Source organism: Oryza brachyantha, chromosome 12, assembly GCF_000231095.2.
Source record: "Oryza brachyantha chromosome 12, ObraRS2, whole genome shotgun sequence".
NCBI classification, from domain to species: Eukaryota; Viridiplantae; Streptophyta; class Magnoliopsida; order Poales; family Poaceae; genus Oryza; species Oryza brachyantha.
In genome coordinates, this window is record NC_023174.2 from 15,615,999 (window position 1) to 15,641,606 (window position 25,608).

The 25,608-nt window shown below is 39.3% G+C and overlaps 2 protein-coding genes across 2 annotated transcripts; both read right to left on the reverse strand.

Annotated features, from left to right (window-relative positions):
- Positions 1-2,944: 2,944 nt before the first annotated feature.
- Positions 2,945-7,389, reverse strand: LOC102712957 (DEAD-box ATP-dependent RNA helicase 9). The gene is made up of 7 exons (XM_006664672.3): positions 6,928-7,389; positions 6,106-6,233; positions 5,590-5,998; positions 4,999-5,097; positions 4,674-4,898; positions 4,359-4,520; positions 2,945-4,246 (listed from the first exon to the last, which is right to left on the reverse strand). The coding sequence occupies exons 1-7, from the start codon at positions 7,312-7,314 to the stop codon at positions 3,752-3,754; spliced, it is 1,905 nt and encodes a 634-aa protein (XP_006664735.2). The 5' UTR covers positions 7,315-7,389; the 3' UTR covers positions 2,945-3,751.
- A 5,409-nt stretch (positions 7,390-12,798) lies between these two features.
- Positions 12,799-14,692, reverse strand: LOC102713234 (patatin-like protein 3). Its single transcript, XM_040529294.1, has 3 exons — positions 13,618-14,692; positions 13,446-13,508; positions 12,799-13,362 (listed from the first exon to the last, which is right to left on the reverse strand). The coding sequence occupies exons 1-3, from the start codon at positions 14,605-14,607 to the stop codon at positions 12,994-12,996; spliced, it is 1,422 nt and encodes a 473-aa protein (XP_040385228.1). The 5' UTR covers positions 14,608-14,692; the 3' UTR covers positions 12,799-12,993.
- Between the last annotated feature and the right edge of the window lie 10,916 nt (positions 14,693-25,608).

The following is a 25,608-nucleotide window of genomic DNA, read 5'->3' on the forward strand; positions in this document are numbered from 1 at the left end:
TTTTCTCATCCGAAGTGAGAAAATAAATTCAATCTTCTTTGTGCTTACATATTTTTCATGCAAATAATATACATGACCCATTCCTTGCTTTTGTTATCAACACCATCAAAGTTTTGACCTTTTGAGCTGGGGAAAAGAATTAAGTTATAAATCACATCAAAAATGTTAAACTGACTCGGCTCTGGAGGAGCCTAGCCGCTTGCTGCATGTCAAAGTCAATTCAAAGGCTGCTCATTAGCTCATAGGAAGACCTAAGAAATCTTCAAGCATTTTACATATTGCAAATATCATAGTGAGGACCCATTGACCACATATCCCCATTGATCAAGTCTCTCATCCTTCTATCCATCTCGCATTTATAGCATTTGGACTCTTGATGTAGCCTTTGGTGCACCGAATTGTCCCATTATTTGAGCATGATATGGCAACATACTAATACACATTTAAATTTTAAAATTCAAATTTTGACTTATAATTATAAGCATAAGCGGGAAAGATGGGGGTTTCAATTATCAGTATATACCTACAGATTTTTTTTATTGAAGTATGTTATCCAACCTGAAGAAATTTAATGCGTGGATTTCCAGAAACGCACACGCATCAAGTCATTAAGCATATCAGTTCTACAGAAATACATGATGTAAAATTGAGAGCTTTGATAAAAACTCCCTGCTAAAATGCATTGCGGTGCTATTTTGTTCTAATAATTGCAAAATAGATTAACTAGGTAGAGGATTTTGAAGAGGGTGCATCAATCAGTCTCTGTCCCAGCTGTAGTAGCAACTAACAAATAAGATTATTTAGGTCAATGAGTACATCTCAGACATTTCGAGTCATGTCGAAAGGTTCCAAGTTTCGTTATCATGCATGGATGGTTCACAAGAATTGTGTTGATTTAGTCAAGGTTGAAAACCAAAAGAAGGTTTCTTAAAAAAAAAAAGAAAATAAATGGAAGGAAATTTTCAGCTTGACTATGTGTGTTTATATATGAAGCAACTTATCTTCATTAATTCAATACTACTTGATCATACATAGTTACTCCAAATTATGCTCAAATATTTCTTAGTTTGAGGGGAGTAAATTGTCGATTCTGCACCAAGGATCTACCAAGTCTTGCATAAGGGAGTTCTATATTGTTTCAAATTTTGACATTTAGACCATATACATTTATTGATGGGTTGACTAGGGAGGAATGTTCTTATAACTAATACATAGCATATGAAAAGTCCATACTTGTTGCTCATCGCCTTGAATTCAAGAGCTATGCCAAAAGAAAAAAAAAAGGAAATTTAACAAAAATAATGGTCTGTTTGGAGAAAAATATGTACTTGATTATTTTTACTAGTTGAAGGCAGGGGCGATCCTACGTTGTCGTACCCAGGGTCACAGGACTCCGGGTAGAATTAAAATTTTTAGTTATTTTAGTCTATATTAATCATATTATTAATTAAAAATAAGAATATTATATGTGTTATGATATGTATAGGACCCCCGGTAATTTTTGTTTTAGGTTCGTCACTGGTTAAAGGTAATATTTTATGATAGCAAACAATGGTGATTTTTTGGAAAAAAGAAAATATTTTACAGGATTGAGAGAGGATGTTTTGAAAACTGACTTGTCTTTTGGCAACAGCTTGGTCGAACATTATAAGGACATTTTATTCCTCCATCCTTCTGGATGAGATGCCCCACAAAAAAATGACGCAAAAACGATGTCATGTGAAGCGAATAATTTTGTCATAGTAGATGCTGGAATAAATTCCATTATCGGAAAAAAAATTGACACTATGGATAGGTCCACAGCCTGTAGCTTTGAAGCACCATTTGCTGACAGGAACATGGAGACCAAAGACAGTGCAGGGTATGAAAATGTCAAGTGGTTTATACTGCTATCCAGCTGAGAAAAGTACTGATCAAACAGATCAAGCGTATGGTCACTAACAGTAACATCCTTTGGAATTTTGTCACAATGAGATCAAGTTGCACCATTGTCCTTGTCAACGCAGCGTTGGCTCTGTATCAACCGTCAACTTAGTACACATGCATCTTTTGTATCAGTAAAATATGGGAGCATGATGTGAATTTTGCACCCCAAATTTCCAGGTTAAAATTGCTAATTCCAAATGAAGCTAGAGCTCATCTCCAATTTGAGATTTGAGACGCTACTTAGGACTACTAGGCTGCATTCGGTGGAGGTGGGGATAAGTTAACTTACCCGACACGAAAAATCTAGTAATAAATTAGTACATGATTAATTAATTATTAATTATAAAAAATATAAAATAGATTAATATGATTATTTAAAACAACTTTTTTATAAAATTTTTTTTGTAAAAAATACACCGTTTAGCAGTTCGAAAAACGTGCGCGCGGAAAATGATGGACATAAGTTAACTTATAACCTCGCCAAACGCTGCCCTAGTGCAATTGTGCACGTATGGCCACTGACTTGTGAGCAATACGCTTAGAATAAGTCGTTCTCTGATTTGGCATGTAATGGTCCACGAGTAGCAGCTTAGCGGTATGAATTATATAGACCGATGCACATATGGAACACAAAGCAACAGTATATATAATATGCATATTACCTCCGTCCTAAATTAAAGGGATTTTCAAAGCTTTAGACATGAATTAAATTAGTAAGTGAAAACGATTGAATATAGGTAAATCTTTGAGTTATGATTAATTGATAAGAGAACATAGGTGGAGAAATTAAATAGAGCGTGTTTGTGATTGGTTTAGATGGTGGGATATACCCAGAAATAGCTTCATTTGGTACAAAGCTTAAGTGATAGAAATGGTTTTATTTTGGGAAGGAGTGTTTATAGCTGCAATTCACATTGAATTTGCTTTGACTGGCACGGCAATATCTTTAACAGATCAAAGCAATTCTGCCACATCTTTTTTTTTTAGAGTAAACATCGCTAGCAATTTATTCATCTAAGTTTAAAAGTTTACAATTCTGCCACATCTGGATTGATCTTTCCCAAAGATCTCAACTGGTCAAGAATGCAGTCTCCTCAAATGGAAACAGCACCAACAAAAAATGTAAATCATCTCATTTCTTATAATTTTCTGGCATGTGCATCAGTTCAGCAGCAGTAGCAGCTCTATAATTAATGGTAGAGTCTAATCTTTAGTCCATGCTAGTAATGAACAGAGTCCAACAAGAGGAATGGTCACACACTCGGACGCATGCTTTCACAGTTAGCAGTTGTGATGCGGATGGCACTAAAATCTATTAGCTACCAGCATTCCATCAGAGGAAAACTTGCAGAACAGCAGAAGCCATAACTCTGGTCATTCGGTGACTAGCTGGTCATCAAGTGACAGAAAGGCACCGTTTAATACAATATAAAAAAAAAGAAACTACCAAAAACAATATAATATATCATCTGCAGAATACCCTCTGCAATATTTTACAGGTATGAGCTAGACCGCGCATCAGAAACTAACTCCTTCGGCAAACACGAACGCTTGCAGAATAACTAGAGAAAAGAAACAAAATAAGACTCGTGATTATTTTCTGCTGCCTTCATGTCCGATTCGATAAAAGATAACCATATTCTATTTGCACTAGATATTCAGTCTTGAAGTGATTCAGATACCGGAGGACAAACAATTGATCAGGAATTCCATTCTGTTATGGTAGACAATATTTATCTGAGAACCGTCCATCTGATTTTGTAGCAGGCGACCATACCATAGCTGAAAAACTGTAGTTACCTTTGCCTAGTATGAAATTGCCAAGCTAGGAGGAGCCAAACCCACCAGATTGTCCAGAATTGTTGCCTCCGAAGCTACCGAAACCCCCACCAAACCGACCTGAGCCAGAATCCCCACCTGACCGGCCAAAACCAGAACGGCCTGAGCCAGAATCCCCAAACCCACCGCCTGAGCGTCCAAATCCTGAATCACCAAAACCACCGCCACCACCTGAGCGACCAAATCCTGAATCTCCGAAACCCCCACCACCTGAACGGCCAAACCCAGAATCACCGAAGCCACCACCACTAGAACGGCCGAATCCTCCACCACCTGAACGGCCGAATCCTCCACCTGAACGACCAAAGCCTGAATCACCATATCCACCGCCTCGGCTTGGAGAGTTGCCAAAACCACCACCACCACGCCCACCAAAACTTCGTGAACGCCCACTCCCTTCACGACCAAATCCACCACCACCGAAGGAATCAAAGCCACCGTTCATCATCAAGTCAGAACCTTCAACATTAATCTTTGGAAGCTGGTAGAAATTGAAAACCCTTTTAGAACTGTAATGAAAAATGCATACAAAGCTGTATATGTTAAGAGACATTGGCTCTCAGCACTTTGATTTTGCATAAATCAAGACTTACCTCCGTAAATTTGCAGCCAACATCATTCTCAACCATCCTGATAGCTCTACTTTGTTGATAGTTGTACATAACAATTGCTGTACCCTTCTTTCCAGCACGGCCAGTTCGGCCAGACCTGTGAACAAATATTTCTGAGGAGTTTGGCAATTCAAAATGTACCACCTGTAAAAGGTAGGGAAGTCAGTCAAGTACTATTCAAAACAAAATGTGGTTACTCTTTTCATGAAAAAATACAAAAAAAAATCCTAACTCTAATATAGAAACAGCTGTTAAATAAAAAACTATATATGAGAAAATAATCAAGGAAACACTAACCAAATCTACATTTGGGATATCCAAGCCACGAGCAGCGACATCAGTGGCAACCAAAATATTAAATTGTCCTTCACGAAATCCTTTGAGTGTTCTTTCTCTTTGGGCTTGTGTAATGTCCCCATGAAGGGCCTGGCACTGGAAACTCCGTCCCATGGTATATGACAGTCGATCAGCATCCCTTTTTGTTTGTGTAAATACAATGCACTTACCACCTTTGGCATGCTCCTGCAGTGAACGAACAATTTGTTTAAATGCATTCTAGAAACAAAAGTTAGCACTTAAGATCACTATGATAAAACATAATATGAAAGTAAACTATATTAACCTTAATCAATTCTCCAAGGACAGCAGGTTTGGCATGACTCTCTGAAGAGATAGAATAAAGGCTGATTCCTTCTGCTAGCTTCTGGTCATCTTCACCAACCTACAAAAGGAATAATAATATCACAAAATAGTAACAGATATAGCAGCTAACAACTTGTTAAGGGAAGGACATAAGAACAATTTTAATTGGAGCAGCTTTGACTCTTATAGTTTTCATTTAGTGATTATGCTGATGATTGTGTACTTCAAGGTAAATTTCATACATTGCTGGAAATAATTCTTGCTAACATGTCAAGATCTGGCACTACATATGTGCTAATTAGAATTAAAAAGATTCAAAAGAAATCAGTATTGGCACTAAGGTTTGAAGGATCAGGATACAACAAAACGAAATGTATATGCAACAGAACTACAGTTATTCATGGCAATTTAGTTTACAATTTGGCAACACCATGAATGCATTTAAACACAGCAAGAGGCAAATGAATTGTAAATAACAACAGATATGATTCCACGATCTATGCAATGGAATATGACTAAAAATCAATGAATATGTGTCAAACTGCAAGGGAGTTTAGCAAGTAAAACTCACAAGGTCAATTGTAACAGGATTCTTGAGGTATTTCTGTGTGAGTTTACGAATCCAGCTTGGCATAGTTGCAGAGAACATCAAAGTTTGACGTTGTGAAGGTACCCTCTCCAAAATTGTCTCAACATCTTCATCAAAACCCACCGACAACATCTGGTCTGCTTCATCAAGAACAACGAATTGGACCTCAGCCAAATTCAGAGCGCCTCGTTTGAGCAGATCAATTACTCGTCCTGGCGTCCCAACAACAACATCAACTCCATAATTGAGCTGCCTTATCTGTTGATTAATTGGGCTTCCACCATATACGCAGATCGTTTCCACATTGGAAGACTCAGAAAATTCCCTCTCAACTTGTTTCGCAAGTTCTCTTGTTGGGGCCAAAACAATGGCCAAGGGAAATCTCCCAGGTCTGTGCATTCAAAGGCTCCACTGATGTTACAAAACACAAAGGAGATACAAACCAAAAGGTAGTAAAGAAAAGAATTGATATATCCAGACAATAGGACACAAACTTACTGGTGCTTTTCATTGTGGCGAATAATTGCGTCCAGTATGGGAATTCCAAAAGCCAAAGTTTTCCCTGTGCCTGTTTTGGCACGACCAACCATGTCCTTTCCTTGCATTGCTGGTTCAAGGACAGCTCTCTGGGCAGAGCAGCAAAAAATGCCCAAGATTATTATTGATAAGATGAACCATTGACTTTAATGTAGGATTGCATAATGAATGGATTGCACTATTTCCAGCTAAAGATGAAAGGTGGGCTACAACCAGGTAACTGAAACCACCATAAGCTCAAAAATCATAAATGATTACATTATGTTCATTAATCTATTTATACAAAAATAAAAACATTGAACAGAAATCAGCTACATCATGAGTCTTAAACAAACTGAAGCATCCAAACAGGAATTTGGTTAAAACCACAGGAAGAAGAGCAACTCACTCCACGAGCATTGCACACGGTTGTATAATTTAACATCTAAACACATAACGAATGCTGGTATTCACATAAGAGTACCGTACTCTCAGAGATTCTAAATGACCTGTCTACAGAAGCATCTGAACCACCCTGAATACATCTACCATTTGGATGGACTGTAAAAGAAAACTTCTTTTTCTCTATAAATAGATTCACATCTACTGATCACACTTCAAATCTGATTACATAGCCAGATTGTAGCTCAGGGCAGCTCAGGGACTATGCAGCTTAGTACATAAATGCCGCAATTTGTAAGCAAAGATATCTTCTTCGCGATAGCATTACCATGCTGGGAACAGATTATTCACGAATCAATCAGGAATGAAACAAAAGATTGGGAGACTACCCGCTCCTCATACCTGGATGGGGAACAGCTTGGTTATGCCACGAGCGGCGAGCTTGTTGACGATCTTGGGCGAGATCCCGAGCTTGGCCACCTCGAGCCCCTCCTCCCCGGAAGCAGCAGCACCACCTCCACCTCCACCCCTCGCCCCACTCTTCTCCTCATCATAGAACAACCCCTCCTCCGCCGCGAACTGCGGCCTCGCCGCCGCAGCCGCTGCCCCCGTATCCCGGAACCCCAGCCACGCCGGCGACGAGTGGAACCACATCGCCCCCGCACCCACCCCCGCCGCCGGGAGCGGCGGCCGTACAGCCCCCGCCGCCTCCTGCCGGAGAAGCGCGGCCACCACGGCCGAGGCGGCCCGCCGCCTCAGCGGCGCCGCGCGGCGAAGGACAGAGTACATCTCCGCAGCCGCTTCTGGTGCTCACGCTGCTTCTGCTGCGGCGGCGGCGGCTAGGGTTTGCGGGGCTCGGGGTTTAGGGTTTTGGTGGGGGGAGGAAGAGACGAAGCCACGAAAGGGAGAGGGGGAGACGAATGGGTTAAAAGGCACAAGGCATGAGATATTTTCCTCGGCCTGGCAGTCACTGACAGGTGGGCCCGGGTAATCCACGTGTTCTCTGGGCCCACATGTCGGTGGCAGAGCGATCGATCCGTGGAGGTTAGCTGGGGAAGTACGGAGGCTGTGGTTTGGTGAGAATGATATGTGGGGTAGGGGAGGCAGTGGGGCCGGGGTGTCAGTGGCGTGAGGGGTGGGGAGTATTGCTTGGAGCAAAAGTAACGGCGGTTCGGGAGGTGGGCCGGGCTGCGTTGTTGGGCCGTCGGTGGGTTTGTGTTAAATGGGCCGACCGCACGGCCTGTTTTGCTCAAAGCCTTGGGCCTTATGTTGATGGGCCCATTTCTATGTGGGCTAAGGTTTTGAGGTAGATATCTTGGCATACACAAACAAGGCCTTCACTTGACTGAAGCTAGGCCGCGTTCGGCGGTGGGATGGGAAAGGGTTAGTTATCAAACATGAAAAATATAGTAATAGATTAGTATATGATTAATTAATTATTAAATATTAAAAATATAAAATAGATTAATATAATTTTTTAAAACAACTTTTCTACAGAAAATTTTTGAAAAAAAGTATCCCGTTTAGCAGTTTGGTAAGCGTGCACGCGGAAAACGAGGCGGCTTAGATAACTTGTGGGGAGGGGTCGAACGGGGCCCTAGACATGAAAGTTAATCCAAAAACATTTTGCATCGTCTGCATATAAAAAGGTGAACCAAATTGAAGATGGTTTTACCCAGAATTTGACATCAACATAAACAGAAGATTGGAAAAGGATGCAAAACAGCCAAAGTTTTGAAATGACAAGAAAAAAACTTTGGCTCATCTAGGCAGCAACGCAAGCTTGAATGCGTGCATGCATGCATTTGTCATGAATTTTTGTCACAAAACCAAACGTACATCTTGAATAAAACATGGACTCACAGTGACCATCAAGATTGCCAATCCGTTTCAAATTCGTTGATTTGAGCCTAACATAATAAAGGATGCTCGTACTACGTACTTAGCTAGTGTTAGCTAGCTTTCGCCATTTCTGACTTAAAATCATGCAGAATTTTCTCAAGAGACAGCGTGCGAGAGCAGAAAGGAAAACCTTCTTCAGACTTTCCTGCCTTTCTGCAGTACTCTCTCTCCATTCCCCCAAAATCTTCAATGATCTAATCATTGGCTGATGGAGACTGCTATCAACTTTAATTCGAACAAATTAGGAGCAAATTTTCAAATGCAAAGTTATACTATAGCAGCAGCAAGGAGATCTTGCTCGTGACTTCAGCTGGCTCTCCTTTTCCTGCTGTCTTCTACTACTACTAGAAGAGAACTACTCCAGCATGTTATTCCTTGATCTCTGTCTGTCATTTTCTTTTCTGTTGTTCGACGTTTATAGAATTATATTTGATGATGAATTATAAGGTTATGAATGAGTCAGCAAGAAATTAAGTTGGTTAAAAACCATAATATGCATAGTTATTTTGCATCTTAAACATGGAGCTTTCTGGAAGACTGGAACTTCGGTTGAGCAGAATTTGCTTTGGTTTAATGCAGACAGTACATGGAAGCTGATAGTACTAGTATAGTACTCCTATTACACTATAGATAAAAGGACAGCCTAAAACAGAGCATATAATTGATCTTGGGTCCCTTGGATGATGATTGATTGATGCAATGGATGCCTCTGAATTTCAGTGAGAAAAGGTGATGAGGATGCCAATATGCCATAAAGGCCATTGTGGTTTTTGGACCACTGAAACTATGCATGCCCCCAAATGATAGAAGAACCCATCAAAGTATAGGAGTACATGGACTGAACATGTAGCAGGAAAAGAGAGGCAAATGGCTCGCATAAGGTTAGTTTATTTTGATCAAACTTTGCATCATGCTTAGGTCTTGTGTTACCAATGGTGAAAAAGGCCATGGAAGTGTCCCCTGCTCAGTAAGTTCATCAGTACTTCTCTTCTCTCTCTCTCTCTCTCTCTCTCTCTCATGGTTGTGCTTTTGTGTTTATCCTTTAGAGCTCCTACCACTTTCATGGGAACAAGTGTAACTAATCATCTGAACTTTTGCTTTGGTGGTCACCTATAAATTAGCCATGCTTTCACCTTTACTACTCACTACCTTTGAGGGACCATGGAAGCATCCACGAATTTCATGCCAAGGCGGGATCTCACTCAAACTGACACTTTCCATAACCAAACTGTTTCACCAGTTAGTAGTGCAGATGTTAGTCCGGAGCCCGGTAAGTTACTTTCAGTTCATCAGCGTCGTAGCACTAGTCAAATTTCTCTGAAGCCAATTGATGAACAACAAAAGACTAAAGGGTTGACTCCAGCGTATTTTACTGTTAATAGAATTTAATCCATACCGTTGATCTATTTTTATCGGACGGTTATGACTAAATTATACTACCAACAATATTAGGTGTAATAGAAATTTAAAGGGGTAATATTGTCTTTTTATTGTGATCTTTATTGGAAAAAACAAAATTACAAAATAATGCTAATTAAGTAATTAACAAAGTAAAAAAAATCATTTTTCTACTGATAGTATAATACTACAAGTAAAATACACCGGAGAGTTGCCAAGACTAAAAGGTCCAGATTCTCAAGCTTTTTGAATGTGATAGTAATCACAGTGAATTTCAGCAAAAGCCCCCAAATTAGCAGTTTTCCGGGCGATTTTGGCTGCATTAGCCTGTAAGTTCTTCCATCTTAATGAAATTTGGTCGGCTTCTTCAGCCGACCCGGCTAAAAATTTTGGCTGCATTAGTACTTTAGTGCAACCTGAACTTGTTCAGATCTCTGAACTTCTGAAGGGAAGAACATGACAAGGAAAAAAAATGTGCTTCACGAACTAACTAGCCGTAGCAGGTAACCCAGAAGTTAACTACTCATTCAGAGATCTCGGTCTTGTCGTTTCAACCATATATGACTAGGGAATAGACCCCCTCATAAGATCTTGAGCTGATTAATTCTAGTTAAACAGGCTACCAGTGTTAATTTTACATTTTTTTTACTGCACCCTAATCCCATGGACCATGCAGTAATTAACAATAACTGACCACCTTATGTGTAGCTGACCCTAGTAGTAATTTGTTAACCTCACATTTCAACGCTGACCTTTGGTTGAAAACAGCAGAGGTAAAAAAAAAAAGAAAGAATCAAACAATAGAGCCCTCCCTCCTAGATCAATGTGTTTCTTAACTGAAACTTTAATATTCAGACACTGAAACTTAAAACTAAAGCTGCAGATTCGTCTCGACATGCTACAAATTGCAAGTGAAAACTGCTGCGAAAACTCGACGACAAAAGTCTGACTCAACCACGTTACTCAAATGGTTAAACAAAACTGTTAAATCTTGCTGACCACATGGAAGCTTCCGGTGAAGCTGATCTACTCCCAAATTCCCAAATGCTCCAGCAATTAAGAGGCCCCTGAAAAAGAAATCTTCAGTCACTGTGTCCGAGGATCGCAGTGACAACTTTCAACTGCTCGGAGACGGTGAAAAAATTGCAATAGAGGTAGGAGGAGATGCTGATTAACGAGGTGATCACTCAGATCAGGCGTTGGTAATTGGGCGTCGTGAGATCTATGGCGTTGTTAGTTTATCTCTGGAAAATAAAAACTTACCTGCACTCTCTCTAAGACTGTAATTTACCTCCATTCTGAAAAAAAAGATGCATTTTTTTAGCCTTTGTAGATTACTAGATTGTTTACAGATACTAAATTACTTGATGAATTAACCGCGGTTGAAGCTAGCTAATTGCATTGGCGATGGAGCGCCGTGAGAAGCATGGAGCCTGCCTGAACAATTTGCAATTTACAATCCGGCAATGAACCTGCAGCAGATTTGGTACTAGTGGCACTGGCACTGTAAGATATGAACACAAGTAGTACAAGAATCTCCCAGATGTGCACTACTGTACTGTACTGAAGAGATGCTCATCTTTTTCTTTGTCTTCAGTTGCCTACTTCCCTGTGAATATCTCAGTAGTCTGTGTAGTACATGCAGAATTCAGATGCAGCCACTGTTTGAGCACACGAACAGATCAGACTTCAGAGAGTTTGGTGTGTGCTGTTTCTGCTACAGTCTTCTCCATCCGTGTGATGATCTGAAGAAACTCAGTAACCAGCTGGTAGTTCAAATGCAGCTACTGGGGTTGGAGGATCGTAGCTTGCCCATCAGCGTCTACTTTTTTTCAGTTTCAGCTTCAGTTTCAAACTCATCCAGGACACAATAAATTTTCGGTTCTGATATAAAATTGGAACAAAAATCCATATAAACTTTTGTAAAACTTAACATTCGATTCCTGCATTCCGAATGAACCTTCGCTCCTCGATGATCCGTCCTGAGAGGCCAACTCTTTCGCAAATTCACCTCATATACCGATTTTAATTAGTTATGTCCTCAATCAAGAATGATTTTCATGTTTCTTTTTCCAAACATTTGGGGCGATTACATATGATTGGTGAGAAAAAAAAAGGACTGAAAACAACATATATCCATGCATGATAATGTACTATCAATATCAAACTACTGCTAGTCTACTACTACTACAGTATTAAAGCTTTCAGGGATTGGATTGGATGCAACTTAAGTGTGGGAAAGGGGCTTGCTGCCTACACAGTACTACCTACCTCTTCAGCTACATGTATATACACACGTATAAATACATACACATATACGGTGTATATACGGCTACCAGAGTAGAGTAGTACAGGAAAGAGATGACAACAATCTGAAGCTACTACAGTGTTCATTGCAGGCAAGGCAATGATGCAGCTGGACTGCTGGAGAGTACGTAGAAGTTAGCAGCAACTTTATTCAGACTTCAAGTCTCATCTTCCCCTGCCTATTTTTCTCACTTGAAAGCAAGCTACAAAATTCAAATTAAATTAAATCATCATCATCATCAAGAGATCAAATATATTGATCACTGCTTCAGTGCAGTTAGCTGCAGCTAGCATGAATGCTGCAAAAAAAAAAGTTCTAGTACTGCACTGCTACGGAAAAGGAGGCTAATGAATCTGATTAAATGGGAGTTTGCACATTGCAATCCTTGCTAGTAGGATTAGTAGTCTATTAACATCACTGATTAGGACAGTGATGATCCGATTCCAGTCAGTTTCAATCTGATGGGAGGGAAAAAATTGAATTTTTTTGGAGGAGGATTAGGAGGAGGAGGAGGAGACTTTCTCAAGGCATCTGCTTTTGCTTTGCAACTTGCACAAGCTTCTTATGCGTATCATAAGTTCATAATTATTTCTTTAGAAGAATTCGAAACCATTAGAGCACGAAACTAACTAACCATATTATAAATAATATTCGTACTTGGTTGATGGATATAAGTTACATAAATATTTATATAACTTAATTGGTTTCACCTCATTTGCAGCTGACCCGGCATGTCAGTGACTCATCGGACGAGGAAAAAAAGAAAAATAAATAAATAAATAACCATCTCCTCGATCGGTCTGTCCATGGATGGCATGTACAAAAAAAATTCTACACGTGCGATCGAACGATCTCCGTTGCTAGTGGCGGTCGGAGTCCAGCGACGCCGCCGGCGACGGCATGCTGGAGACGGCGGTCCTGGCGGTGGCGGTGGTGCCGGTGACGGAGGAGGCGGTGGTCGCCGACGAGAGGCGCGTCGGCGTGGCGGAGCTGGCCTGCTTGATGACCACGTTGGGGAGCCCCGGCGAAGCCCGCCGCCGGTCTTGCTCCTTCACCAGCTCCGCCGCGAACGCGTCCAGCTTCTCCCGGTTGGACTTCTCCGACAGCCGCCGCCCCCGGAACAGCTCCGCCTCCACGTTGCGCTGCGTCAGCATCCCGTCGGCGATCGCCGCCGCCTTCTTCACGTCCAGCGAGCTCAGCGCCTTCGTCGAGCACGCCGGCGACGCAGCCTGAGCACGCGACGTGGCGCCGACGAGGTCAGTAAAAAAAAAAGCGCGGTAAAAACGTTAAAAAAATATTTTTTTTGTCCGACCTGGATGCGGACGTAGTTGCGCCCACACGTGTGTCCGAAAGCCATGGCCACCGCTTGGTCTACCTACGAATTTACGATTTTACCCCTGGTAAGTTTGCGAAGCGATTCGATGAGAGCCGTCCGATCTGAGACGGAGGGCTGAGATTGGTTGAGGGAGGTGGTTGAAGCTTACCATGTCGGCGACGCCCTCGGCAGTGAGGCGGACCATCTCGGCGGGAGACGGCGAGCGCGAGGGGAGAGGCGTTCGCCAGCCGGAGGACGGGGCGACGGAGGGTGGAGCGCCGGAGGAGGAGCCGGAACCGATGGAGAAGACGAGGAGGTCGTCGACGCCGGCGGCGAGGGGGAACTCCTGCTTGTTGTGGAGGACGTGGGTGATGGCGGCGGCGGTGGGGTTTCCCATGGCCGCCACGCCCCCCGAGGCGGCGGCGATGGCCGTGCGTCCGTCGACGGAGCGGACGGCCGTGGCGGTGGCCCCGCCGGCGCAGGTGGCGGCGCAGACGTCGCGCAGGCGGAAGTCGAAGCTGTCGCTCTCGACGGCGTCGGCGCGGGAGAAGAGGAACGGCGCCGCGGTGGCGAGGTCGTAGCAGGGCACCAGCAGCGGCGCAACGGTATCCCGCAGCGTCGCGTCCCCGAAAACCCGCCGGAGCGACGACCTCTCGGGGCGCCGGAACAGGGCCATCCACCTCCGCCTCCCGCCGCACCACCCGCCCTTCCCGAGGCTCGCTGCCACGAACGCCAGCGCGTCCGCCGCCGTGTACCTCGGCCGCCCATCGGGGCCCTTCAAGAACAGCATCGCCGCCAGCACGCCCCCGGCCCCGGCGCCCGCCGCCGCGTCAAAGAAGTCCGCCACCCTCACGTCTCCATCCCCGGCCTTCTCCCGCAGCGCCGTCTCCAGCCTCACCAGCGCCGCCGCGGCCAGCAGAGCGTCACCAGGTCCACGCCCGCACCCATCGATCGTCAGCACCCTCACCCTCCCTCCGCCACCTCCCGCACCAAGAACCGCCCTCCCCGGCGTCCCCGGCAGCGAACAAACACCTCCGCCTCCGCCTCCTCCTCCGCCGGCGGCGGCGCCAAAGAGGAAGTTGCTCTCGAGGAGGGAGAATATCTCGTAGCTGAGCTTTCCCAGGTCGACTTCGACCGGCGGCGGCGACGCCATCGCCATGGGATGGGAGGGTAGTGGCGAGCTCCGGTTAGGAGGAGTGCGAGCTTTCGGTGGTGGTGCGGCGTCCCCTCCTATTTTACTACTGCTCACCTTTCTCCCTCGCGGCCTCGACGCGGCCTAACCTATTATAAATGGCGATGACTACGCCTCCCACGGCACGAATACGTATCTCTACTGAATACGCCTTCGCGGCCACGTGGCCCGTCGAGCCGCTTGGGGTGGGGCCCGTGTGTCAGTGGGGGCGCACGTGCGGGGCAGGTGTGTCGTGGCTGACCTCTGGGGTGGTGGGGCCGCGACAGCAGCCTGCCAGCTGGATCAGGGCAAGGTGGTGGGGCCATGGGGTCAGTGGGACAGAGCATGAGATTGATGGAGGGGTTTACTCTCTGGACAGTGGGCCAGGGGGCTGGGGCTGGCCGGGGTGACCTGGTAAATTATTATTGTCAGCTTTTGTGTTGATCATATGGTTGCATTTATGCAGGAAAGGCATGGTGAATGGTAGTACTCTTGTCCTAGTGCCCACTCATTGAGTTACTGATGATTTTGGATGGACAAAGTGTTAACAGTAGATATGTTTTTCATACGTTAGAAAAGACAGTTTGCCATTTGTCTACAGTGATATCTTATCACAAGTGGTTACTATATACCGTCAACGCACTCTAGAATATTGGTATCTTTAGTATCTATCATGTTCTTTCTAAAATATAAAGGATTTTAGCTATGTAATTTGCATAGGTATTGATCTACTCCCTCTATATTTTTATTTTTATGTATGACACAGTTGATTTTTAGAATCACGTTTGACCATTCGTCTTATTCAAAATTTATATCTAAATATGCAAAATTATAATGCATAATTAAAGTTTCTATAATAATAAATTATATTATAACAAAATAATTAATAATTATATAATTTTTTAAATAAGACGAATGGTCAAACGTGGATTTAAAAGTCAACAGCGTTATATAAAAAGATATGAAGAGAGTATTATGTATTGTTACATTGTAGTTTTAAGCTGCTTAAGAATGTGCGATTGATATCTTGAACAGACATCAGTATCAGTATGTATAATATAATGAACTATTATTAGGTCATGGCACAAGGTACTACATTCCTGTATAGTCATGATTTTTGAAGTACAATACTATTGCAAGTTTAGTTAACAACGAAGACTCCAACCGGCCGCAGGACAAAAATAAAATCGGCAAAAAGACTTCGTTTAGCATAAAAACCCTAAACGAGCCCTATATTGTATATGTATTCTAGTGCAACCTACACATAGTTTAGCACTGAAAAATAGTTGAAATCTAATAATACCCCGTTCAGTTGGCAAATGCTGATCATTTTAGACAAGTCATTTTAATTTTTTGCAACTTTAACCATGGATAACTTTGAGAACATGCATTTAGAAACATGGAGCCCATATGTATATAGATTTAATCTTGTTCAATAAAATCATATATATTAATCTGTTGATAATTCTATAGAGTGGTTAAAGTTGCTTTCAAAGAACTTCTCTTGTCCGAAACAACAAATCTTTATTCGAAGGAAGTTATTCCGCGACATAAATATAATTTCAACCGAATTATATGTTGGACCTGGGGTAGCAGAGTTGGGGTATGCACTTATTCTCTGGTAGGGTCGTTTACCATTCTCCTAGCTAGGCCACGATGGTTGTCCCTCTAAATTAACTTAATTTCCTCGTTTTTCACGCGTATGTTTCTCGAACTACTAAACGGTGTTTTTTAAAAAAAATTCCTATATAAAAATTGTTTTAAAAAATCATATTAGTCTATTTTATATTTTTTAATAATTAATAATTAATTAATCATGTATCAATCTATTACTGCGTTTTTCATCACAGGGATAGGTTAACTTATATCCCAATACCCCTGCCGAACGCGACCCTAATCAATCATACAGTAGCTGCATGCATATATATATATATATATATATATATATATATATATATATATATATATATATATATATATATATATATCACTCACTCCAATTAATCCAATAATATAATGTAGTAGTGCTCATAATTAATTCGATCGCCATCGATCGATGGATGCATGCTAGTACGGACGGAAGAACTCGACCAATCGAAGAACGTATACATACATACAGATACAAGCAGCAGTACATGCGACGTCGTACGTACTGCAGTTGGTACTGTACATGTGCCCGGCATTTAAACCGCTAGCTTTCGATCGTTTCAATTAAATTCGATCGTCGCTTCGAATTAAATTCAGCCACAATTTAATTATTGAATTACTTGCGTCGTAACTGCATTGCAAGGCTGCAAGTACAATTAATATTTATCAGTAGTAAACTTGAATTTTCTTGTTCAATTCACTGCATGCATGCATGAACAAAAGCCGTGTTTAGTTCGCGAAAATTTTCTCCTAAAAATAACACATTGAATCTTTGGACACCTAAATAAATATATTAAACATAGAAGAAACGAAAACTAATTGCATAGTTATGTGAGAAATCGGTACACGAATCTTTTGAGCCTAATTAGTCCATGATTAGCCATAAGTACTATAGTAACCCACGTGCGTTAATGACATATTAATTAGGCTCAAAAGATTGTCTCGCGGTTTCTAGACGAGCCGTGAAATTCGTTTTTTCATTCGTTTCTCAAAACTCTTCTCAACATTCATCAAACGTCCGACACCTAAAAATTTTCATTTCTTGAAATAAACAGCCCAGAAATAAGACAAGGTGCGAAATTCTGGTCGAGTTGGTTCAGAGTTTTCAGAGATAGCCTCGACATGAAAGCCGTCACTGTAGGAGCATATACGAGCCTGCAGTGTGTACCTGGCTCTGACGGCATGCAATATATGCACAGCTCTGTCAAGTGACAGATGCATTGCAATGCAAGCAGCTATATAGAGGTTGCGAGTTACTACTGGCTAGTGACAATCAATATGTACATGGACTGTGGATCATGTGGAGTAGTGTACTGTTGAATACTGCTCCCTTCCTATTTTAATATATTACATTAACGTTTTGTTACGTATTTAACGATTCGTTTTATTAAAAAAATATAATAAAATCAATGGCTTTGTGTATTTAAAATACAAGGAAAGCACTATAGTATATGCATACATATTGTATATCACCTGATAATTAAGAAAACGATGAACATATAGATATACAAATCAACATCATAAAAAAATTATTTAGTAATAAAATCAACATCATGAAAATTTCTTCAGTAATAAATTAAATCTTAAACAAATAATTAATAATCATATATTTTTCCTAAAATAAGACAAATAATCAAACGTATATTAAAATTCAACATCATAAAATAAAAGAAGCCAAGGGAGTAATAATTTGGATGGGATCCACTTTTTTTTTAATTTTTAGGAGTCAAGTTTAGGCTATCTCTTCAAAAGAAGTATATACTTTAATCATTAAATTCTTATCATAGACATATATTTCAAAACAGATTGAGGGGATAGAATTTTTTTAATCTTAATTAGGTATCGCTCTTACCATTGCAAGCAGGAATTTCACACGTATAAGCCAAGGCACAGCCTTCTCTTCTATCTCATATACACATCTCTCTCGTTCTCGCTAGCTACCTAGCCTTATCGTCAATGTAAAGTGCCAGCTCTCTTACTATTACCAAACATCAGTTAAATTAATAACTAAACATTCACCTTAGCTAGCTGCAGATATCATTGATACTCCCTCCGATTTTGTTTGTTTGATACCGTTAACTTTTTATATATATTTGACCCTTCATTTTATTCAAAAAATTTATATAATTATTAACTATTTTATTATGATTTGATTTATTACTAAAGTAACTTTAAGTATGATTTATAATTTTATATATTTTGACAAAATTTTGAATAAGACGAAGGGTCAAACGTAAATCAAAAAGTATATTTAAAAAGTATATATATATATATATATATATATATATATATATATATATATATATATATATATATATATATATATATAATCACCATGCCATACTCTATGGAAGTCTTATTCATTTCCATTAGTGTGTGACAGCACCTCTCGCACGAAAAGTAGTTGTGTTAGCTACTGCTAACCACATCGATCTGTTTAATTCAATTCATTATATAAGCTACGAGTATACAAAAATATAATAGAGTAGTATATAGCTAGACATGTGTGTGGTTGTTGGTTGAGTACTCTCGTACATGTACAAAGACAGGGCATCTTATCTGACAAGCCCATGTATCCGTAAGATTGGCCAATCTGAATTATACTACTTCCTCGGGTTCTATAATACTAGCAATTGTTTTGGACAAAAATATTATCTTTAAAAATAACTATAATCACTATTAATATATATATCATTAATAAATATATGATTTTATTGGATTTTACCTGTCAAATTCAACATATAATTCTAATGTAAATATTTTTAAAAACTATTTATTATCAATGTTATAAAATCTGATCTTAATTTAATTTAAAATGACAAGTATTATGAAGTCTGAAATTGGAAGGAGTACACGGATACAAATGGCTCAATATAGTGGCTAGCTACTCTCTATTTCATATTGTGGGATGTTTTCGTTATAACTAGATTCATCCATTGGTTAATATATATTCCCTCCGTTTTATGTTATAAGACTTTCTGATATTGCCTAGATTCATATATGTGCTAATAAATATAGACACATATACAAAACATATGCATTGATACAATGATTAATTTAGACAAATCCAAAACGTCTTATAACATAAACCAAATGGAGTATATGTTTCCTACGTGTGTCTAGATCCCTGTATGAATTTAAAGAGGAACAAAAACATCATGTAACGTGGAAATGAGGTAATTGCAACCATAGTAGAGTTCAGATGATGACAGTATATAATTATATGCGGTTTGATTGATTAATTTAATTAGCGATGATTAACCGGTCGGCCGGGCCGTTTGATGGCAGTAGCATGCAGACAAGAGCGTTGTGGCATGCAAGCTAGTCCAAGGGACAGGGCCATGGATCGTGCAAGGGGTTAACGCCGGACGCTGTCGTATTAGCGAGAGCCACGCCGTGTAACCCGCTGCTTTGTGGGGGACGACACTAATCACTTTTTTTTTTGCCCTTTAATTGTTGAGATGTGGTCTAGCTACGTACGTTGCGCTGAACTACAAGGTCATCCATTAGCTAGGAGCACGCTAAAATGATCACCACTTGATTGGTTATGCAGCTAACTTGATTTATTTTTAATTTGGAGATAGGGGGGGGGGGGGGTTAATATGGAGTAAATCTGTATTGTCCCTCCTGGTTGATAATTATTCCTGGTGTTTTGGAGAACCTATGTTTCAATGTGATTTTTCTATAATAATATACTATCACATTACTCGTGCGTTGCAAACAAATTTTATTAAAAAATCCCATTAACATGTTATTACCATCACTTTTGTAAATACTCTCTTAATCATTACTTTTTATATGTGTAAACTATGAAAAAACTTAAAATCTACTCTAGAATTAAGGTTAAAAATTCAAATTTTGCTTATAATCATAAACAGAAGCAAAAATTTAAGGCTAATGTTTGTTTAAAATAAGTGTTTGAAGTTCATCCTATGGCTTAATATAGTCATTCAAGTACCAAAACACTACTTAGGAAAGCCACACCATTCTCACATACACCTATATTGTTAAAATTGAAATGTCCATTCTAACCTTGCATATACTCCAACTGTTCTAAACCGTAAGTATCGTAATATTTGAATCTTTACCATAATGTAAGCAATTTTAGCACTATTCACAATAGTATTTGCTCCATCAATCATTTTGCATTGAAATTCTTCACATTTATCATTACCTATCGTCCCACCCCCATTCCTCATTTATTGTGAGATACCATAACCTATTGTTGTTAATCTTAATCCATCCTAAATAACTTAGAAATACTTTTATTTTTGGAACGGAGGGAGCACCTAACAAAGAAAGAGAAGAGAATAATAAGGGATACAAAGAGAACATAAAAAAACGAGGGTTTAGGGCACAGAGTACGATAATCATTATGTAATTTTCCTTTCCTTTTTTCAATGGTATAGCTAAAGGTGGAATGCATATTTCAATTTTTAACCATGCATGCTAGGATGGTAAGGCATGCCTACATGGTGTTTTAGGTGGGTCAAGTGAGTATATTAAGCCACATGATAAACATTAGGGACTTATTTAGACTATATGAATAATTTAACCTTGGGACAAAAGTTTAGGGATCATATTGACTATTCATCCATCATTTATTTAAAAGAAGCGAGTGGTAGAGGTGATTGGTGTAGCATCAGCTCCCATTTTCTATGAATGGAAAAAAGAGTGTGGGGTTAAAGGGTTTACTGATCAAATGTAAACAAAATTTAATTGCAACGTACAGATAATACTACCTCCGTTTATAAAATCCGTTTATAACAGGGAACTTTTAGTATTACCTAGATTTATATTATATATATATTAATAGATAAATTTAGACATAAACCAAAATATCGTACACTATAAAGTGGACGGAGTATGTTAGTTTAAGGGATTTTTTTGTTGTTACAGTAGGGAGGTAGTTAAGGTGTTCATTGTGTCCGATAATGACAAATTATTCCCTCTTTCCCTAAAATTTAGAGTAAATTGCACTTTAGTGGGTTATCTTTTATTACATAATTAAGTTTCACTTTGAATCACCCAAATCTATGTTTTCATTATAGACAGGGTGTAAAATTTCTATCTTATGATTTGGAGCACACCAAATTATAACTATTCTCATTATGTCTAACTTCTTTGGGAAAAATATGTGGACTATATATAGGTGGAAGTTGATCGGTATAATATAGTCGATGTGTTTGATATCATTGATGAGTATTTAAAAAAATCATTTAGAGTTATCCAAACCATAACGATATAAATTTAACTAATCCAAATTAAGTAAAAATATAGGTTTACGTGGTCTAAAATAAAACTTAGATAATAAAATATGGCTGACATACAATGGTTGTTTTGGGACGGGGGGTCTAAGTTGCCCAAGAAAAAAATAACTTCGAAAAAAATATAAAAGAGAAGAATTGCACTTTTGGCAGGCAAATTAAGGTAACAACCTTACGATGTGGTTGCGGTCTTTATTTGTCTTGGACGTTCTAGCATTATTCTTCTCGTAATTAATCTCATCTTAATTAGTCTAGCAATTAATTAAACCTGCCCATTTGGACCTTTGTGTTGGGAGTTAGCTAGCCGCTCAAGAGCTAGTCTAGCACTGAGACGGTGACAGCGTGTCTGAGGTCTGAACAATGCAACGTGTGCATCCATTCTCTGAACAATATTGCAAGCATCTTCAACGACTCGTGTACTATTGCTAGGTCTTACTCTCTACACGTATATACAAAGCTACTATTTAGTTCCAAAAACATCATATAAAATCTTTGGATATCTAAATGAAGTATTAAATATGTTTGAACACTAAAACTAATTACACAGTTACAGAGGAAGTCGCGAGACAGATCATTTGAGTCTAATTAGCACGTGATTAGCCATAAGTGCTACAGTAACCAACATGTGCTAATGACGGATTAATTAGACTCAAAAGATTCTTCTCGCGGTTTTCAGGCGGAATCTGAAATTTGTTTTGTAATTAGACTATGTTTAATACTTTGTGTATCTAAATAGTTGATGTGATGTTTTTGCAAACTAAACAAGCCTAACTTTGTTCGAATAAAAACTTGATTTTTTGGTTTATGTTGTGCGTTTGACCATCCGTCTCGTTTGAAAAGATATATTAAAAAAACTTAAAAAGTTAGTCACGTGTAAAGTACTATTCATATTTTATCATCTAATAATAAAAAATATTAATCGCAAAAAATTCAAATAGATGAGGAGTAAACGTTATTTCCAAAAACTGAAAATAAACTTATTTTGGGACGCAGGGAGTAAGATTCTTTTTAACAATATATACACTTATATATCTACTGTCTATGTTTTAAAATATAAAAAGTTTTAGATTTGAACACTGGAAATAGAAAAATATATACAGTTAAATAAGAAAATGTATCAATTGGCGTAGAAGAGAATCCAGACTTAGAAGTTGTTATATTTTTTATCAAATTTAAGTACTGAAAATTTGCTACGAGTAAACGTCACCTAAAATTAAGCGTAGAACAGTGACTGAACCGGAGAATTTTGGTCGTATACCAGCGGCCAAATCTCTAGCTACGTACACGTATATAGCTTGTTGCGTATAACACGCCACGAATTGTAAAATAATTACAGCCACATCAACCATCTACCTCGTGTACTTTAATTTGTGTGTATGTAATTAATTAGCTTAAGTAATTATGCTGTTTCCTGGACACTTCCTGTGGTGTTTGTGTAGTACTACACATGCAACGTGCAAGCATACGTAGAAGTGGTTGAGATGGTAGTGACACTTGGAATTGTTAATATACACTACTTGATGATGATGATGATGATGATGATAATTATTGCTGAAATAGCAGGGGATTTTGTGAGATAATTAGAACATATGGGGAAATTGTTTTTGAGTACCACAATAATTCTAAAGATAGTCTAACTGCTGCCCCTAGTTATATATCACCACATGCGTCAATGAGATCAATATATGCGATCAGCAATAATGTTATACCCTTTGAATCTTTTTCTTGTAGCATGTACTCTCCCCATGTATTTTAATATATAACACCGTCGAGTTTTTGTCACACGGACCATTCATCATATTTAAAAAACTTATGTAATTATTATTTATTCTGTTGTCATTTGATTTATTACCAAATGTATTTTAATTATAACTTAAATTTTTACATCTTTGCAGTATTTTATAAGACGAATGGTTAAATGTGTAACAAAAGGTCACCAACGCTATCTATTAAAATACGGAGGGAGCAAGTAAAACATTTTGTTCATTTCTTTAATTATTTTTGTGATTATACGGGACGGTGCACATATAAATGCACCACAATACATGTACACTACATGCATAATACACACGAATGCGCCCCCAATTCTTACACAAACTTAAAAGAGACGGGAGAGAAAAGGCAAATTCGTGATCTATTGATTTTGGTTGCCATGTTATGTTAAAGACATATGGTCAATAAACCATGAAATATGTATATATTTTTTTAAAAAAATCTCTTAATCCTTTTAGACATGGGGTGTTTCTATCTTGTCAAAAAAAATCTCTTAATCCTTTTTACATGATGAGTTTGCTCCCTAGTCATGAGATTCCCTTTGTTTCAAAAGTCATGTCAAATGGTCAACTTCCACGGATAGATTTAAATAATGTTTGGCTTAATTTGCATGCAACTCAATAATTGTTGCTTCCCATCCATCCTTGATCCTTCTATTATGTTTGTCTAGAATCGTTGATTTGTCTAGATATGGCTTCATTGTCTGTCAACATATTCAATCCTTATTAAGTACACATACTTGTCCATGATGTGCATGTACAAACGAATATATAAAATTTCAGCTGAACCTCATGTATCATGCATTTATACCCTAGGTACATTAGTACATATATAGTTCTGTCACTCTAATGCTGGTCATAATCCTTATAATTCTTGAGCCCACACTTGCACACACACTTTGGTAGTTAGTCTTTTAGTAGTACTCACACACTAATTAATGGTGCAGTTTGATTATCATGTTTGTGATGATCTCCATGTCCCTCCCACTAAGTGAGAAGGTGGAAGAGGATATATGCATTGTTTGGTAGAATGTCTCTAGGCAACCAATTATTGTGAAGCTCCCAAAAATCAAACCCTTTTCTATGGAAGCTAGAGACATGTGAGTGGTGAGATGCACAACCAGAAGAGCACTTAGGCCGTGTTCGGCAAGCCCCCACAAGTTAACTTATCTCCCTCGTTTTTCGCGTGAACGCTTCTCGAACTGCTAAACGGTTGTATTTTTTACGAAAATTTTCTATAGGAAAGTTGTTTTTAAAAAATCATATTAATCTATTTTATTTTTAATAATTAATAATTAATTAATCATGTACTAATCTATTACTACGTTTTTCGTGCCGGATAACTAATCCACCTCATCCCTCCTACCGAACGCGGCCTTAGGGTATGAGGCTATGAGCCACTGGAGACAACCTTTCTGTAATTTATACTGTGTATTGTTTATTGGCTCTACTTTCTGTTTTTTTCTTTGTTCCTTTTTTTTGTCCTTTGATGATCTTGATGTTTTTGGTTGTTAGTGTTATGAGTGAGAAAGGAAAGATGTCATGCTGCAATGCATTCATGTCATGTTCCTGTCTGTCTGGGAGGTGAGACAGACAGTTGATCAGAAATGACTCAGGGTGGAGTATATATTTATGTCCATGGAACATCTATCTAAATCTCAGTACTTGAATTGAATCGGGTTGAATTGCAGTGTCAGGATGGTGAAGGCTGAAGAGCACTGGGTGCTGCTACAAACTGGAGCATAGCTGTGATCTTGTTGGCAAACTACAGGGAGTAGTAGCATCTGATAACTCTCTGATCTTACAAACTGCCAATTTTCAGAAAATTTGATACAGTACACACAAGAAACACTTCAGGAAATTCTGCAACATCTGATAACTTTCTCAACTTACAAACTGCCATATTCAGAAAATTGATACACCTCACAAGAAACACTGCAAGAAATTCTGCAGCACCTGATAACTTTCTGAACTTACAAGCTGTCAATCTTCAGAAAATCGATGCACCTCACAAGAAACACTGCAAGAAATTCTGCAGCACCTGATAACTTTCTGAACTTACAAGCTACCAATCTTCAGAAAATTGATGCACCTCACAAGAAATACTGCAAGAAATTCTGCAGCATGGGCTGTTACCTGTCACTCATTGAAATACTGACGGTTCTCTTATCCCTACGTCCTGTTAGAATGTTAGTGACAATGGATGATTTAGCTTGAAAAACTAAAATGGAAAGGCTAAATACATTTCGTTTTGATTACACTGCAATGCCAGATTGACAGGGAATGGAATTGCTAACAATTCT